Source organism: Anthonomus grandis, chromosome 1, assembly GCF_022605725.1.
Source record: "Anthonomus grandis grandis chromosome 1, icAntGran1.3, whole genome shotgun sequence".
NCBI classification, from domain to species: domain Eukaryota; kingdom Metazoa; phylum Arthropoda; class Insecta; order Coleoptera; family Curculionidae; genus Anthonomus; species Anthonomus grandis.
In genome coordinates, this window is record NC_065546.1 from 52,072,162 (window position 1) to 52,090,210 (window position 18,049).

Here is an 18,049-nt window from a genome sequence, read left to right on the forward strand (position 1 = left end):
GTTTTTGAGCACCATTGATTGTCTCATGTTGTTTTGTACCCAAACTCAACACAAAAAAGCAGTAAACTATATAACTTTGTCTAAAAATTCGAGAAAACATTTACTGCCTTTAAAAATCTAACCACTTTGCAAGTTAGAATGGCCGCAAGTGTATAGTTTAGGTGAAGTTGCTTGGTCAAGCTCCAAAATCGAGTATGTACAAAATACAATCAACACACTACATATACGCATTTAAATAAACTGCAAAATATATTACGATGTTTAGTGATCGATTCCCGTATACGGTCGATTCGAGTCTATCAACGGCACCCGGGCCTGTTCAACAATCAATATTTGTCAGATAAAGATAGGGCAAGTTCGGCGCGGATAACGTGAAACAGACGAAGATACGAGATTCTCTCGATGCTGCTGGGATTGAATTGTGAACGGACCGGGAATATTAGCCAGAGCCGCGCGGTCAAAAATAGGAACTACAATTATTTTATACGTTTTATTATTGGTATTTTACTTTTTCCTTAAAATAAACGAATATAAGTAAAATATTAACTTGTATTGGGTTCTATTATTTATAAACCTCCTTTTTTACTAGATATTATATATTATACGACGTGTTACAAATTCCTAGCTCACTATTGGGATCTCAGTAGATATAAGAGATACGAAAATGGTTGAATTTAGGGCAAAGTTTCGCAATTTTGAGCCTAAAAATGTGCCATTTGAAAATTTGTATAAAAAATATTTAAATGTATATTTCTTGTTGGGGCGCTATTGGACCACCCCTTTTGTACATGGAAATAATGTTTCGAAGGATCAACCATTTCTTAAGATGCGTGCCATAATATATAGGTCTGTATATGGTAATAATTAAAATAATTTTGAATTTTGTCAGTATGTTAAAATTAGCATGGTGCAGACTTGGCTCACCCTAAAATCGATTTCGCGTTTATATTATATACTGTAGTTCTTGTTGTTATTCTACTTGTTATATACTGTTGATATTTTGTTTTATTTACTTTCGTCTCAACTTTTGAACAATAAAAATGTCATTTTGGCGGCCTTTTGATATTAGTGATAATAAATCGAATAGTTGTAAATATTTTTAGGCATTTTATAATGTGTTAGTTTATGATCAATAAATTATAATTTTTAAATACCATATACATTAAAAGATATATCGTTAATATTTTCTTAATAAACAAAAATACAGTAAAAAATACTGTTTTTTAAGATAAAAATTCAAGGTTAAATTGAATTTTTGATATTATAATTAATGAGTCACTTATTTTGGGTATTATGTCACTTATATTAAATATCAATTTAGAAAATACTATCTCATATGCTCAAATATTGAAAAGAAGAAAAATAGACTTATTGACATATTGAAACCTTTCGCTATATTTAATTTAATGTAAGTTCAATAGGTCTTAAATTCAATAATTTAATTGAGGTATAATCGATATCGTAAATTAATCCAATTATAATTCATGCCAATGACGAATCCAGTTCTGAGGAAGCGATGGATAGTGATGCTGAATAGGTAAGCATTTTTGGGCGTAAAAAAAATTGTGTGCAAAATTATGAATATGTAGTTAACTTCACTTATATTTGATTTCGATAAGACCAAAAAATTCCGCTTAACAATGAAATTTTTGTTCAGCGGGAATTTTTGGGCTTATCGAAACAAATATCAACGGAGGCAAGTATAACAATATTCTATTGCAGCACGGCCACGACATTATTTTATACCTGTGTTACAACAAACCACCCACTATTTTTTCGAATTTCTTTGCATTTTTACCCACTTTAATTTTATTTAATTTTAAATACAATTTTTGTAATAATTAAAAAAAAAACTGTGTAAAAAATATGTGTCATTAAATCTAACCATAAGTTTTGCGTGACTTGATAAATGTTTTTGTTGGTTGTAAAATAACATATTTACTATAAATATTAAGCCAGAGAAACAAAAATTATACGCACGCCAATGCCTTATAAAGACAACGCCGCATGCTAAACGATTTTAGTTTTTATACTTGTCCAAGTAACTTAAACTATAATATACAATGGAGTATTTTGTCATGCAGACTGTTGGATGCTACCTTCTTGTGTTGAGCCAGCTGATTTTAAATTCCTTCCAAACAAAGACCAACGAAGTAAAAATCCACCTCCTAACAAACTTGATAGACAAGTGATATTAGCGCATGTTCATTCAGTTAATCCATCAATATCACACTACCGTCGCGTCGAGAACATGCGCCCAGAGTAAAACATTTAACTAGCGACGTTACGGTAACTATTATGCATGATTTTTTGGAAAAATTTCCGCAATATAAATGGGGGTACAAAGCATATCGGAAAATACTATTTAGTGAAAATATCAGGTTCGCTAAACTTGAAAACGAAGAGTGCGAGCACTGAAATGATGGACCTACATCCCCATAAGCGTGACCTTGATCCAGAATCTGACACATGTAAAAAATGGTCAGACCATATAAACCGTGCAAAAACAGCACGACTGTTCATATGATTTTACTGGCAATTATTTGCCAGTAAAGAATTGCTGGTTATCGTCGGATAAAAAAATATATAAAACTACAGGTGCAACATCTATTACTACGGTATTAATATCTTCTACGTTATAGCTAGACAATTTTAACATTTTAAATTAATTAATCGTATTTATCGTATAGTAATTTGTATTATCTAAAAATGTTTTTTTTTTAATATATTTTTTCACTAAGCATTATTAGGTATTTTTAAGATCGGCTCACTTAAACTTAAATAATAAGGTTTTTATTTAGTATTCTAAATAACTAGCGCAGACAGGTCCTTCGGAACTTAAGTGCATTTTAATCATACTCTTGCATTTACAAGATGATTAAAATGCAACTACTATTCTAAAATTCCATATTTCTAAATCAATAAAAAGAGTTTTTGAATTTGACTTTGTAGTGTATAAATAAGCCATAATTTTGCCTAATTTACATAAAAAATAAAATTATTTACATATACATTTTTTTTTGGCTACAACTTATTTTTTATGAAACTCTGTATATTTCGCCCATTAGATTTCTCTTTTCGGCGACAATTAACAAATTGTTGATATTAATTAGCAAGTGATTTTAATGACACCGAGATAGCAATTATTTTAGCTAAGTGTGATAGCATCTAAAAATTGTGGACATGCGTGTATTTAAAAAAATCACAAGCCAAAAAAATGAGAGCCTGTTACAACGGTTGCTGTCTCATCCGGTAAAAAAACTCAGGTTAAAAAAATATTATATCAAGATTACCCTATTTCTGATGGGATAATACCACATATTTTGTTTCGACTAAAGTTATGTTTCCAATTAAAATATTTCCCTTGCTACTTAAATGGTTTTAATAATTTTTGTAAAACTCCATCCGAATAATATTCTATGAGTCTGGTCATGATCGAATAAAAACTAATGGAAATATGCAATAACATACAGCCGAGAGCCCTTGATAATTACATTCAAATAAGGCATGCTTCGGTTTTATCGGTTAAAATTGCATTCCAAAGTTAATTGAGAATTAATTGAACGGACGAACATTTTAATATCTATTCAAAAAATATGGATTTTCCATTTCGGTTTCGATCTTGCGCTCTGTTTCTGGTAATAATAAGTAAAATTGACGAAAACAAAGAACACGGGCTCAAAACATATAATAACAGGCTACACGTGTTTCGCTCTAGTTAGAGCATCATCACGCCTAAAATCAAAAGTATTAGTCAAAACAAAACTTAAAATTTAAATAAAAAACACCTTTAAAAGCCATACATTACATAAATACACAATAATTTTTAGGTTATAATTGTAAAAAACAAAAATAGAACGCAACAACATAGACTCATCGAGAATTGAACCCGGTATCATAAGCCTAGAAGTATGGGTGTAAAAAGTGAAGATTATGACTAAATAAATGTCAGGAAAATGATAAAAAGTACTAAGCTAAATTAAATTTGGCTCGAAGGTAAAAACGACATTCCACACATGAGAACAGGGCTTTTTTCTGCCTTAGTAATTCCCATATTCTCCAGAAGGTCAAGCTTTTTACCTTTAGCGCATTCATGAAGAGCTTACACCACTGTAGAGGTGTAACACCTAAAAATATGTGTAGAGGCCAGTAAATGGTTTAGCAAATGCTGATTTGGTATCACTAATATTGGTATTTTTATATTTTTCAAAAAACATTACGTGTTCCAGATTGGTTAATGTATACAGCGTTGCAATCCCCGTACTTTAACGAGTCAACTCCTGATTTAGAAAGTATGCTTGCCTTGTCCGCTACACTGACCAATTGGTTCTTTAAATTATTGACCGCCTTAAAAGTAATTTTGACATTTAGAGATTTAAAGAATCTAGCTAAATTTAAGAAGATTGAACCAATACAAGAACGATAAGGGACCAAAAAAAGGAAAATTTTGTATTAAGTGTATATAGTACCTTAAAAATAGGTCAGGTTCTAGTTTTTCTAAAATATTTCACGAATTTTTCCCGAGTTTTCAAATCTACCAGAGAAGTTATGCTTTAAATTATCCCATCATGATCAAGGCTGCTCAGCTCTTATTATTGCCTCCTTTAATCTTAATACTATGTCAAACTGTAAAGCTCATCGTTATCTTGTAACATTTTGCAAAATATCAAGTCCTCAGGAAATTAATTTTACTCTATAAAATAAATTTTGAATCTACCTTAAAGGCTTTTATTTTAATTTCAATTTCTAACTAGGGAATTACCTGACAAAAAACATTTAATTGGAAAAAACTGTTAGAAAAACAATAGCGAGCTTCAAGATACATTATTAAATGAAAAATATACAGGGTGGCTTAACGAAGACGAAACGGCGGACATGTCGGGCTCATAAGATTTTAAAAATACTATGCTCGGACACATCAATTTAGATTACCAGGAAGAAACATTTATAGAGTATAATACCACCACCATCGGTCATTTCTTAGCCAGGGTGGAACTAACCTCAAAAATTTTAAATGGAATAGTGGGTCGAGTTCCTTGTTTGAAAGGTCGAATCCCTTTACGGCAGTTAAAAAAGTTTTTAGGATTAAAGGATTTTACTTCAGCGGTTCTCAAACTAGTGACTATTATAACATTTAATACAGTTTTTTGGAAAGCCTGTATTAAATCGCAATACTTTGTCAAACTATTAATTTATAACAATCATAGATAAACACTAATCCAGCAAATTGCCACCGTTAATTTCCATCCAAAATAAGAATGTCACAACACAAACAAACAATAAATAATAATGTCACTTAGAGTTGAGTTCAACTTGTCAGACTGAAATCGGATCATTGATTTTTAGTTTATCGTGTTAAACAAAGTAATAGTCAAAATGGTTTATACCCTACAATAAAGAATAGAGATAGTAGAGTTATTTTTTGCTAACAATCAAAATGCATTTCGAATAGCGGAACTTTTCAATGAACGGGAAGAAAACAGAAACGTGCAAAGAATGTATGTCATAGAACTAATTACAACATTCAAGGAAACAGGATCGGTGGCCAATAAAAAAAAGGAATGTTGAGAAACTGGTAAGCTGTAGATGTTGCGGTTTTCGGACATGTTAATACGGAACCTACACTAAGCACTTGACAGTTATCTTCTGTATCTGGGATCAATTGCAGAAGTATACAAGGGTTTCTAAAAACTCATAGTTTCCACCCCTTTAACATAAAGCTGGTACATGAAATAAATGAAAACGATGAATATCGGCGCTTAAATAAATTTGAGCGGCATTAAATAATCCCAATTATGTGTTTGTTTCAACATTTGTTTCTCAGATGAATGTTCTGTGTATTGTAAACCAATCATCAATTATTGGAACTTTTTTTATACCCAGTAATCTTGATGGGGATTTGTACCTCATGTTATTACAAGCTATCGATCCGGAAATAACGAACATGATTGAAAATGACAATAACAATCAATACGTTGAAGGCGTGGTAATGTTTCAGCAGGATGGTGCGCCTCCTCATTACGCAATAGCTGTCTGCACTTATTTAAATGAGAACTATCACTCGATTGGACGAAGAGACTCTGTTGAATAGCCCGCGCGATCGCCTGATCTATCACCTCTGGATTTTTCTCTGAGGGATCATCGAAAGAGTAAAATCTATACTACCTAACCAGCTTCAATAGAAGAATTACGCAAAAGAATTACATTTGAGTGCTAGTATAACAGATAACTCCTTATATGCTATGAAACGTCGATTTGAACAAAATCTATATTATTGCATGGAGGTTGCCGATGGCCATTTTCAGCATTTATTGGACAAGTGTTTATATATGATTGTTACAAATTAATAATCAATAGTTTGAGAACCGCTGAAGTAAAATCCTTTAAACTAGGTATAGCCGTAATAGGGATCGAAAGACCTTTCAAACAAGGTGAAAACTTGACCCATTCCATTTATAATTTTTGAGATTAGTTCCACCCTGGCTAAGGGATGACAGATGGGGGTGGTATTATATCTGAAAATGTTTCCTTCTGGTAATCTAAATTGACGTGTCCGAGCGTTTTCATTTTAAAATCTTAAGAGCCCGACATAGTCGCCGTTTCGTTTTCGTTTAGTCATCCTGTACTAAATTTATACGTTGTTATAGAACTAACATAGGCAAGGTCATTCATTATGTAAGTCAAAGACTAACTGAAAATTTAATTCATTACCAAAATTGATTTCATGGGTAAACGTGGCTTGAAATTAAGGTAAACATCTTGCCTCCTAATCTAAAAAATTAAATTCGAACTTTTTAATCCAGCTAGTCTTAAATGATACTATTTGCGCAACACTCACAAGACCGGCAATAAAATGAAACCACATGAGGAATTGGCGTTGCCCTATAAAAGTTTTTCGTCGCGTGTTTGATTTATTATTAAGAATTATTAGATAGAAGAAATAGTAAAAACTATATAAAGAAAGAATAAATTAATAAAAAATTGAAATCACAGAACGTTTTTCACTATAGTAATTTCTTTTATGAACAACTTGAGGGAATGAGCAATTTCCTCTCCTTTTTTCTGGCACTGATTTCTATGAATAGTTTTAAATTAAATGCAAAAACACTTTGTAATACTAGTGTTACAAATAAGAAATACTATTATATTTCTAATTTTAAAAAATGGTAATAATTTCACATGTACTATACAGAAGAAATATATACATCTAATGTAACTCAGTACTTTCCTTTGCCCTAAAACTCGTTTTCAGACCTTCCTATCCCTAGCTGGTGGTTAGCTGAACCTGTTTACACTGCGTAATCCCAAAATTGAGAACCCTTAACTACACTACACACTAAGACGTGAAAATTATTAAAAAAGAACTACCCACTATCTGCAACTTAGAACATATCGTCTTTCTGACGGAACTCAGGGAAGAGAGAGAGAGAGAGAGAGAGAGGGTAAATCTGAGAAACTCTAATGTAAGTCAGAAACATATATACACAAACATTTTCATTGCAATTCTATTTCAATTGATTTAACCAGAGGCTGTGTTGGCGAATGGTTTATCACAGCTTAGCTAGATAATTTTTTGAATTCCAAAGAATACAGCTCCAAAAACTGAGAAATATGGCGAAGGAATGGAGTATAAAAATCTACATGTTTTAAATGCTGGCCAATCGAAGAAAAACAAAAAAGTTTTTCACCGGTTCTTTAAAAGTTTAGCTACGTAAGAATCAAAAAATCGTTAAATGAGTCAAGGATTCAATAGACTTCTTTGTACAACTGGGGTCATAATTAACATATGTTCATGCTGTGTTGCATTTTCCGCTTTATTGCGCACACACGGTTTGATTTCTAGTAGATACAATTAAAGAACTTGAAAACCTGAATAAATAATGGCGATTAAAACAATAATTCATCAAATTAAAAAAAAGGGTCATAGTGGTATGACCATCTGAGATCACCACTTAACAAAAAACCATTTACCATAACGCGTTGCATTCTACCTGACAAAAAGCTTTGTATCCATGTGAGGAGAAGTTCACTAAAACCCACTAGTCTATTAAGCCGAAGTTTTTGGTTAACTTTTATATAAATTAAGTTAACTACTACATTCGTTGACTTAATCTATCTATATAAAAACTATGCTGACTATCTCCAAGGAGTTTGAGATAACAGCGCGTTAAGTGCAGTGACAAGAAGTTATCCAAAAACTTGGCAAAAGCACACTGAATAATTAATACTAATAATGCTGTTATAGGTTAATAGAAAATTATCTCTTCCCGTATATATATTAATCAGCTGAATATAACTTCCTTTCCATTAAATATGAAATTCACCAGGTTGAAGAGTCAGTTGAGGATTTTCAAGATAAGAGAAACTGTATGTACAGAGGAAATTCAAGATGGGAATTCATTCGTCTAACACTCTTATAATACACATTTATGTGAAATGATAATTTTGCAAATCCAGAACTTAAACTAATGTTATGACTCCGGAGTTTCGATATCATTATTGGAAAATATTGTTTTTAAATAAAAAGCAAATAGATAACAGTCTCTTGACAATTCAGCGTTTTGCTCATATATGTGACATGTCAATGTTAGTATTTTCGATAAAAATACATGATAATAAATAATTATAATAAATATTTCGACGCGTCTAATTTTATCAAACAATAAAGATTATATAGTAAAATACAATTGTGGTAGGCTAGTAGTCTCTTTATAGTAAAAATTCCGTTTTTAAATGTAATTGATAGATTTCACTTCAAGAAACGCTTGGAGAAAATTTTGCTAAAACTCTTAAAACACAATACAAAAGTTCTCTTACCCTTACCAGTCTTTCATCGGAGGTGTTGGTGCTGTTTGGTCTCTTGAGATCCTCCGCTCCTCCACGTGGGTGCAGATCAGCTGGCTTAAGTAAGGGATGCGCCGAACCGGCCACCGCTGACGGATGGGGAGCAGCACCAGGAGGAAGACCTGCTCCGAATCCGAGAAGACCCGCGGCAGCGGGTCCCATTCCCGGCAGCACGGGGTGCGGACCCATAGGGAGACCGCCTGGACCACCAGCATGTGGAAGCTGTTGCGCGTGGATTTGCTGCTGTGAACACAAAATCAAAATTAGCAATCTCCCATCTTGGTTCTTCTATATTATTTCAAGTGATCTTATTTTTTGTTAATATATATACTACAAATTATTCTAATCCAGATATTATTACGATTTTCCATAGCGTACGCACTACACTGAGGTACCAGAGCATCTCGTATTTTGGCACGCAATATTATAAGGTACGCGAATTATCATTACTCCCGTGTACACTCGCATAGTCATCGCATTTATATTTTATTTTTATTTTATATTTCGATTTATGCCTATACTCCTTATACCATATACTCAATATATCCACGCGGTTGGTCACGGATACCAATTCGCTGTTACTAACGGATCTGGGTTAAAGTAATTTTAGATATGACGAATTGTTCTCTCTACGAATAAAATTGATTGAAGTTATATTTTTTTATAACTTTAGAATTTTTTTTTTCAGTCTTTTTCATAACTTATGTGAAAAATTCGTTAAATCAGACAATTAGTAAATATTTATAAAACACCATTTTGAAAAGTCCATGAGCAGGCAACATTGCCAGAAAAAAAAGAGAAAGATCCCATCCATTCATCCATCCAAGACCACCACACAGAAAATCATTAATAAAAATCAATAAATTTTGAACTCTGCAATATAGCCATTATTTTCTGCAATGACGTTTTCGCTTGATATGAGATTTTTGAACCAGCTAATTCTTTATATTAAAGAACACAACATCAGACAAACACAGTCAGACGAAGTCTGGGATGTACATTTAACGAGTTGGAATTCTCTGTGCGATTAGCATCAGTTAGAATCTTATTTCCATTAATTTTGTGGACACTATGAAAGAAGATTTTGTAGTGGGCCAATAGAGGACGTTTGATCCTTTTCGAGATTCATTGCGAATCTCAAAAGGCAGTCGCTATAACCCTCCCAGTCGAAGGATCCATTCCTTTTTTGTGCTGATTCCCCTTGGCTAACCCATTGATTAGATTCTTCTTGCGGATTTGGCTGTAACAGCTGCAAACCGTTCTTGCAACACTTCACACAATCGGCGTTTAGGCCAATCGTGCTCTGTGTGCAATTACTGCTCACCGCAATAATCGCAGTACCCACCCATATGTTTCCAAATAATGGTGTAAATCTTCACTTAAACGGACTATAACACTCTCATGCAAATCTCTCGCGTCTTCACTCTTCTCATCGATTACTATATCATGGTTTTTATCAATGAATTTTGTAGAATAGGGTGTCTTGTGATCATCTGCCAGTCCGAAAATTCTGAAACCACTGTTTGAAGTTTTCAACAATCAAGTTTTGAAAACACATAAATCCGACGAATCGAAGGTGCACAGTAACTAAACATTATTCTGGCGTTAAGCATTTGAAAAAGTGATCCACCAATCAATTAACTTCTTCCACTCTGATTAAGCATTTCAAGTGAGTTTAACGCCAAACAGAACCAAAGATTGCTCAGAGTGTCCCCCTGGAAAATGCCTCTTTTGACTGGAATCTCTTTGATGGAGAATGTCGGCATCTTGAGGTTGATGATATGTAGACCGATTTTGCATATTCTCAAAATCTCTTGGAGCCAAGAGTGCGGCACCGAGTCGAATGCCGTACGGTGATAAATCCAGACTATAGTGAGATATATCGTGAAATTTTAAAATTCCTTTTTTCCAATGTCAAAAAGCGATACGGATTTCAAAGTTGGTTAATATAACAGCTAATCATAAAATTGCTAATTTTTATGATTCTCTATCCAAAAGAAAAGCTATGAAATGGTAACCTGAACAATTTTCTCTCAATAAAAAACTTTGGACTTTTGATAATTTTGTTTTAAAAACGTAAGTATGTATGTAAATCTATCAATATATAGGTTTTTACGGTGCATTTATAGAAGATGTTTATAGTTTAGTTCGTCCAAAATACACAAATTATGCAATTTGTAAACTAATAAAGAAAAGTTTGTAAACGACATGAGTGTTTATTTTTACTGATTCCCGCAAATTACATGAAAGTCTAATTTGGATAACCCGGGGTCAAATGAACTCCAACTTAAAGTTCGTTTACATTTAGGTTTTAACCTAGATTAAAATGAATTCAGCGCGAGTTATGTAAGCGTAGACTTTTAGGAAAAACCTTCAGATTATTTTTTTATTGGACTGTGATATAGGAAATAATTCCTGATTTAAACGAGTAAATACTTGGTGTTCTCCGTTTTTCTGCTACTTAACTGCTATCCATACTTTATTGGTGTTGCTTGAAAGTGACTACTACAGGTTGCTTAATCGATAGAGGCTGAAGAGCTTGACAACTTTTAGTATAAACCGAAATTATGTAATGTTTTCCATACTTCGTACCCCTGCTATTTCTTGTATGAAATCTTCTGCAGTTATTTTAGGAAAAGTCTCCGATAAGCAGCAATACATAAGAATATTATCATCTGGTGTTCTTTTACGAGGAAACCTGCGTCCACACAATTAAAGCATGTATCCCTTTTGGTAAGGAATACTACATTTTATGCTGATTTGAAGTGATTTTGAACGATGAGGACTCGAACCCCATGTTTGAATTTTTTTTTAAAGTCAGACATTACCTTCTCCGTCACCTCCTTCAGTTTGGGTCCATATTAAATAAATAAATATCATCAGACAAAACTTCAAGTAAGGTTTAGAAAATTCCTTTCCTATTTGTCTTTTGTGTCCACTTTATGTTTAATACATCTCTGCTCATAAAGCATGATGTTTGACATGGATTCTTTTATTCCACAATTTCAGCTGGGTAGAACAAATAAGATAATGTTATAAACAGCAGTGAAAGTTGTGGAGCGTTGGCCCTTCTGCTTTTTTTTTAATTCTAGTTTTACTACCTATAAACATGCATGTCACTGATTTTTTTTCCCTTACTAACATGGTTTAGATTTTTTTAGAATTGCTTCAATTTATTTCAATGATAGTCCTAGTTTTAATGATAACTGACTTTTGATATACGACTTTCTGATCTGTGCTTTGGGATTCGATTTCATTTCTAATCCAAGCAGAACTTGCTATTCCAAAGCATCTGGCATAATACGACATTTTATATAAGGATATAATAAGGATGAACATTTATCGTGTTTGTACTGATACACATATCCGGTATATCAGTACAAATATAGAAGCAATTAGAACGGAGAGTTAATGGTAAAAGGATAAGTTTGAGGATACTCCGTAAGAGCGAACAAAGATCGATCCGACACGCGTTTCTGAAAAAGTTAGTTGATTGATTTAAGTTTAGATTTGGCAATATAGTGCATCTCGTAATGTATGTGATGATTTTTTTTCCTCTGTTAGGGTTCGTCCATTGTGCTCACCCCGATATACATCAATACCACCCAACTTAGCAAACACCTCCAGGTCTTTTGCGGCTGTGGTACCTAGTGCTTCTGGGTCCAGGGTGTCTCTCCCCAAAATTTATTGCCTCCTGCAATACAAGGCCCCGCAGTTGGCAAATTACATGTCGGACTGTTTGTGGTTCCTTTTCGGACACAGTTGGCAAATAAAGTTTTCCGTTATACACACCAATTCAATTCAGGTGTTTTTTAACGGCCATTGTAACATGGTAAAGTTTATAAAACGTCTCTTCAGCTGTCTCATTTCTGCCCAGTGAGCTTTTTGGCACTGCCAATGCACAGTCCCGTCCGATTTAAGGTGCCGTTAGTTCATCAGCTTTTTCATTTCCTGGAGTATATGTATGTCCCGGAACCCATATAAGCCTAAGTGAGTTGCGGTCTCCTAAGGTTTTCACTTCTATGAGGCAATCCCAAACTAGCTTTTATGGAATGTTTAGTACACTTAGCATTAAGAGAGTGTATGATTATCAACAAACATACAACTACCCACCAATTCCAGTATTCATTCAATTCGTCATCAATATCTTGCAAACAAAAGCTTTTTCGATGATAACTTAATATCTTAACTAAGCATAAAGATCACAATCTGATGTACAAAATACTTTATATGGATAATAATCAGCTACCAGGTGTCTATTTACGACATATTGATCTTCTAGCTCGAAAAAAGTGATAAGCCATGCTACCTTTAAATAAAGATACATATTACGTTATAGATGATATGATAAATGACAAATATTTAACTTAATCGCTGCATAAAACAATGAAGATACTGAAGTGAACCTAAAAGTCCAAATAATTATCTTAATGATACCCCAGCTGTACTGTTCTTAAAAAAAAAATTATGCGTTGAAATATAAAAAAAATGGGACAATTAGTAGTGAATAAAACATTACTCGTTAGAAGTAGATAAGAATGATAATTATAAGCTTTTATGTATGAAAAAATACATTAATAATTGAAAGCTATTTCAATTATCTTACTGTATCTCTCAAGTTGTAGTTAAAAAAGTAAATATAAGATTTTTTGCAAACAAAAAATAATAGAGTTGTGCCTAAAAAAAATTATTTTAGGAGAAATAATTACCCAATTACTTCCTTTTTTATTGTTGGGTTTTTATTAAATATATTCACGTAAATTCAGCAAAAGGGTTATAAATACTGTTTAGTGTTTTGGAATCTACTTGCTGCTAAACCTGCCTGGCATATTCTAGTATAGAATTTTCAAAGAATATCTGGAGGAACCTGCAGCCATTCTGATTCAATGATATTAAACAACTGTTGATTTTTTTATAGAAATATGGCGGTGTAAGGCCCAAAGATGTTCAATTAGATTTAAATCTGGTGATTGGGACTGCTACTCAAGCACAGTTAGGTTTTTCTTAGCAAACCAATCGTTAAATATCTCTCAAAAACAACTTCACACTATTATACTCGTATTTCCTCCTATATGTTTCACGCTAGGATTTTGGTACTTTCCATAGTGACACACATTCTGTTATCCCTAGAAGTAGTTTTTTTCCAGTATCTATTTTAAGTCTCAAAGATCAAACTAAAACTAAAGATTTCACAATTTGGAATTATTTAAAAAGAAATGAGAGTCTCAGGACGTGAAGAGAGTGAGTTGTCGATATGAAGATACATACAATAAAAAACACTTGTACAAGGGCCAGGACAATAGTAAATTATTATGTCCATTCCTAACTCGTGCCCATAATCCATTTTGAAGACAATACAAAGCCTACGATTATTTAGCTTACCGTTTTTCGATAAAATTTGATATCAAAATTACAACAGCTTAATGACATATATTAAAATCCTTAAAGAAGTAACTAATTACGCTTCAAACAAATTCTAGATATTTAAAAAAAAGCGATTTTGGTAATATCTGAATAGGAAGAAAAAAATTACATTTCTTAAGGCAATGTTCGAAAAAATTTAAATGTATATATCATCATTATGTATTAATCATAATTAGGTTAGGTTCGTAAAATACTGTGTTTAAAATAAAAACTCGTATTTCTGCATGCATACATGAAGAAATTGTTGAACAGCTTTGTTGATTTGGGCAATATTTCTCCCAATAAAAATAACAGTAAAAATTATATGAGAAATTATGATTTACTGCAATGGATTGCATGTAGCTCTATACATGTGAATAGAACTGGATACTATACAGGGTGTTTTAAAAGTTGAGTAATTTATTTCAGCTGCTTGCTATAAAAATTATTTTAAAAAAATCTTTAATGAGTTAAATGGTCACAGTTTTCACAAAATTGTCCCCATTTCTTCGATTAACTTACATCTTGCCCGGCGAATCCACCACTAATCTATTTAAGAATTCTAGAGGGTATTAAAATAAATTACACGACTTCCAAGTTTGAAAACACCCTGTATAATCAAAATACTTGTGTTTCAGTGTGTTGGTTGCAAAATTCAATTGACTTTACTTAAAATATGTCCTAAAATAATAAAATCTTATTTTTTTTCGAAATCACAACCAACACATTCCACGAAAATCAGAGCTGGTTTTTGTACGTTTTCATCAATTTTGACATAATGTTTAAAAAAATCCTGGAAAAATTGGAATTGGAAGCCAATTAAATCACATTCAGTTTTTCGTTTCTAATATTAGCAAACAACCTTGGACGTATGCGTATATAAGCAAGAACGAAGAGTCCACACTAGAACTTGACAATAATATTCTACGACCAGTTAAAGCTAATGTGGCAGCAAATTACCACACTTTTAGGGATCACATGTCTTTATGGTCTACTCATAGTTCCAAAAAAACTGCCAACATCTGAGTTATTTCTTTTGGATCACACCGATTCAGAGGAATAAAATCCTCTTCGTTGGGAAGACTTATAGTATACTCAGGCCCTTCAATATCAGATTTGTATTCAAGTCACTATAGGGGTCAATCTCTAAATATTTGAGACGAACTAATCAAGAATACAGGTTTCTCACAATTCCTTATATGCGAGGAACATTGGAGAAGATCAGATGTATTTTAAGAAATTACTACATCGTGTAAGAATGTCCACAAAACGAGCAACACAATCATGTATGTACATCAAGGTGCATACGTCAAAGCCGCTAATAAATTTTTGCGAAACAAAATGTCAATTGGTAAAAACGAAGAAGTTTTAGGTTGACAAAACCTGATTAGTTAAAAGGTCACAATATTCATTGATTTAAGATTTTCTGCAGGGACCAACACTAGACTTAGATGCAACTTATACAAGGTACCATTGAAGTGTATACAGTCCCAACATAGCTAACTAGCAAGTTGACTTGAATTTAAAAATTATTGCGCACATTTGGAATATACAAACTTGTAGAATTTCTAAAATATATATATATATATATATATATAATATATATATATATATATATTTGGAAACTTATATAATGTAAGTATACAATATAAAATAAATTGTAGATATTATTATGCTTGTTACAGTGATGAAATATGTTAAATCTTACACCGATCTTAATTAATCATCAAGTGTTTAAAATAATGTATTTTGTGATTTTCAATAATATTAAACCATAAATAAATAAATCGAAATTATTTTATTGTATTTGGACATTTTAGTGAATTTGTTGAATTGACTGTAAATGGTGTTCTCTACAGGGTAAAACCTTGAACCAAGTGTTTGGAGGCAATAAACGCAAGTCGGTTTTTTGCCACCGTACTTTACAAATAAAACAATTAAAATCTAACTAAAAATAACATGCAGATCATCTAATAAATTACTTACAAGCAACTGCTGAAGACCCTGTTGTTGCTGTTGCTGTAACAACAACAGAATACAATTAATATAAAGAAAAACACCGTGTAATCAAAGAAAAAAAATTCAGAATAATAAGCATAATATATTGAATCAAAAGTCTGATTTTTCTTTATTGATCACACTCTCACACTAAAATAAGACATTCAAACAGTTTTCTAAAAATAACAGATCAAATGTGAAATTGTATAGAGATAACAGTAACTTGCTTCATATATTTCTAACAATAATATCGACTAAAGCCAAAGTAAAACACACATTTGATTTTCCTATTTTCAGAGAACGTCATAATATGTATTTAAAAATCCAAAAATCCATCACCCAAAAGGCGTTTTAAACAAAAATCTAACAAATCAGCAAATTAGATAACATTTTATAAATAAGTTATTGGGTGTAATTTTGTGTTAAGACGTTTTTTAACAGGTAATTAATAAAAAACAAGATATTAAAAGCCCACACCATAACGAATGCATAAACTCCAGGAGTAAATAATCTAAGAGAAAAATGTTAAACAATTTTTAAAAATAAAAAAAAACTTGTATTAAAAGATGCATAGACAATTTACCACATTTTCCAGGATAAAGAAAAAGTACATTTTTTATCTAAATTACCTATAGAACCTCTGGAAACTAAAAAATTAATAACTTATGAAAATTGTTCAAAATAAAGAATATTATAAAAGTGGTTGATTCAAACATACCAAGCAAACGTGTTATTGGAGGCTGAAACAAACCAGTTATAATAGTCGGTGTATTTGGTTGAAAGTCGTTCATTCTGGAACAACTCTTAATGAATTTAGTTCGCCCTGAAATACTCATATAGCCAACTGATGTTTGTTTTTAGGCTTCAAGACGCCTTTTAAAGTATCAATATTGAATATTATTCATAGCAAATATTAGTTATATTGATGGAAGATTATTAGACGCATATTAGATTTGAGTATATTAATGAGGGTTAAATAATGTGTCATACTGCACTTGAAGTCTAAATAATAAATACCTAGTCCAAGAATCTGAGAGATCATTTATAGTTGTGTAATTAAAATTGACGTTAGAATTGACATCGATGTCTCAGCTTTTGCAAAATCACGGATTTGTGAAAGGCTTGTAACGAGAACATTTGAGACTTCTGAGATCTGTGAGCGAATAAATCACAAGAGTCAGAGCTACCGATGGCACATATTAAGAGGGCTTGGTATCGCCCTTGTTGAAGAATCTACTCGTAATTATTATCTATATTATATTCATTCTATATGAACTAGTTCGTCCGTTGTATAGTCCATGATGGGAAAGCCTATAAATCCTAATAAGACAGGTTTGCTATGGCATTAAAAAGGTCTCACTGCAAGGCCAGAAAAATCCATAGAATGCAAAGACTAGCGGGCGTATGTGTAAAAGAAGGTCTGAAAAATGTCCAACATCAGCACTACTTGAGCTCCTACTTGATTTTACACCTCTGCATTTATTGATAGAAGGAGTTGCCAAAAGATCCTTATTCAAATTATCTACCACAAGAATGGAGGATAAATCCATCATCAGTTAGAGAGCCTCAAATACACTAATACCTCTTTGCTATATTCCATTACTAGATCTGACTAAAAATTAGATAATAAAAAAAATAAGTAAGAGAAAAACTTCCTAAAAAATGTATAGTAAAAAACTGATAAACTAAATAAAGACATCCAGCCAGTAGAAAATCCCATTAAATACTACACAAATTGTTTGAAATTTCACGAAGAGAGTAAAACAGAAGTATTCGGACCGTCGAAAGACACCTCAAACATGAC

General features: G+C 32.3%; 1 protein-coding gene across 11 annotated transcripts in view; it reads right to left on the reverse strand.

The window, feature by feature from the left end:
• The window catches only part of LOC126748022 (protein groucho), a 157,195-nt gene that overhangs the window by 41,352 nt on the left and 97,794 nt on the right, over positions 1-18,049 (reverse strand). For 3 of the 11 annotated variants that reach the window (XM_050457045.1, XM_050457169.1, XM_050457486.1), the window contains exons 6-7: positions 16,234-16,266; positions 8,818-9,087 (exon numbers count right to left, since the gene is read on the reverse strand). In XM_050457045.1, coding sequence (XP_050313002.1) covers positions 8,818-9,087; positions 16,234-16,266 — 303 coding nt within the window. The remainder of the gene's footprint in view (positions 1-8,817; positions 9,088-16,233; positions 16,267-18,049) is intronic. The other 8 variants (XM_050457324.1, XM_050457105.1, XM_050457406.1 and 5 more) reach the window with 4 other exon arrangements.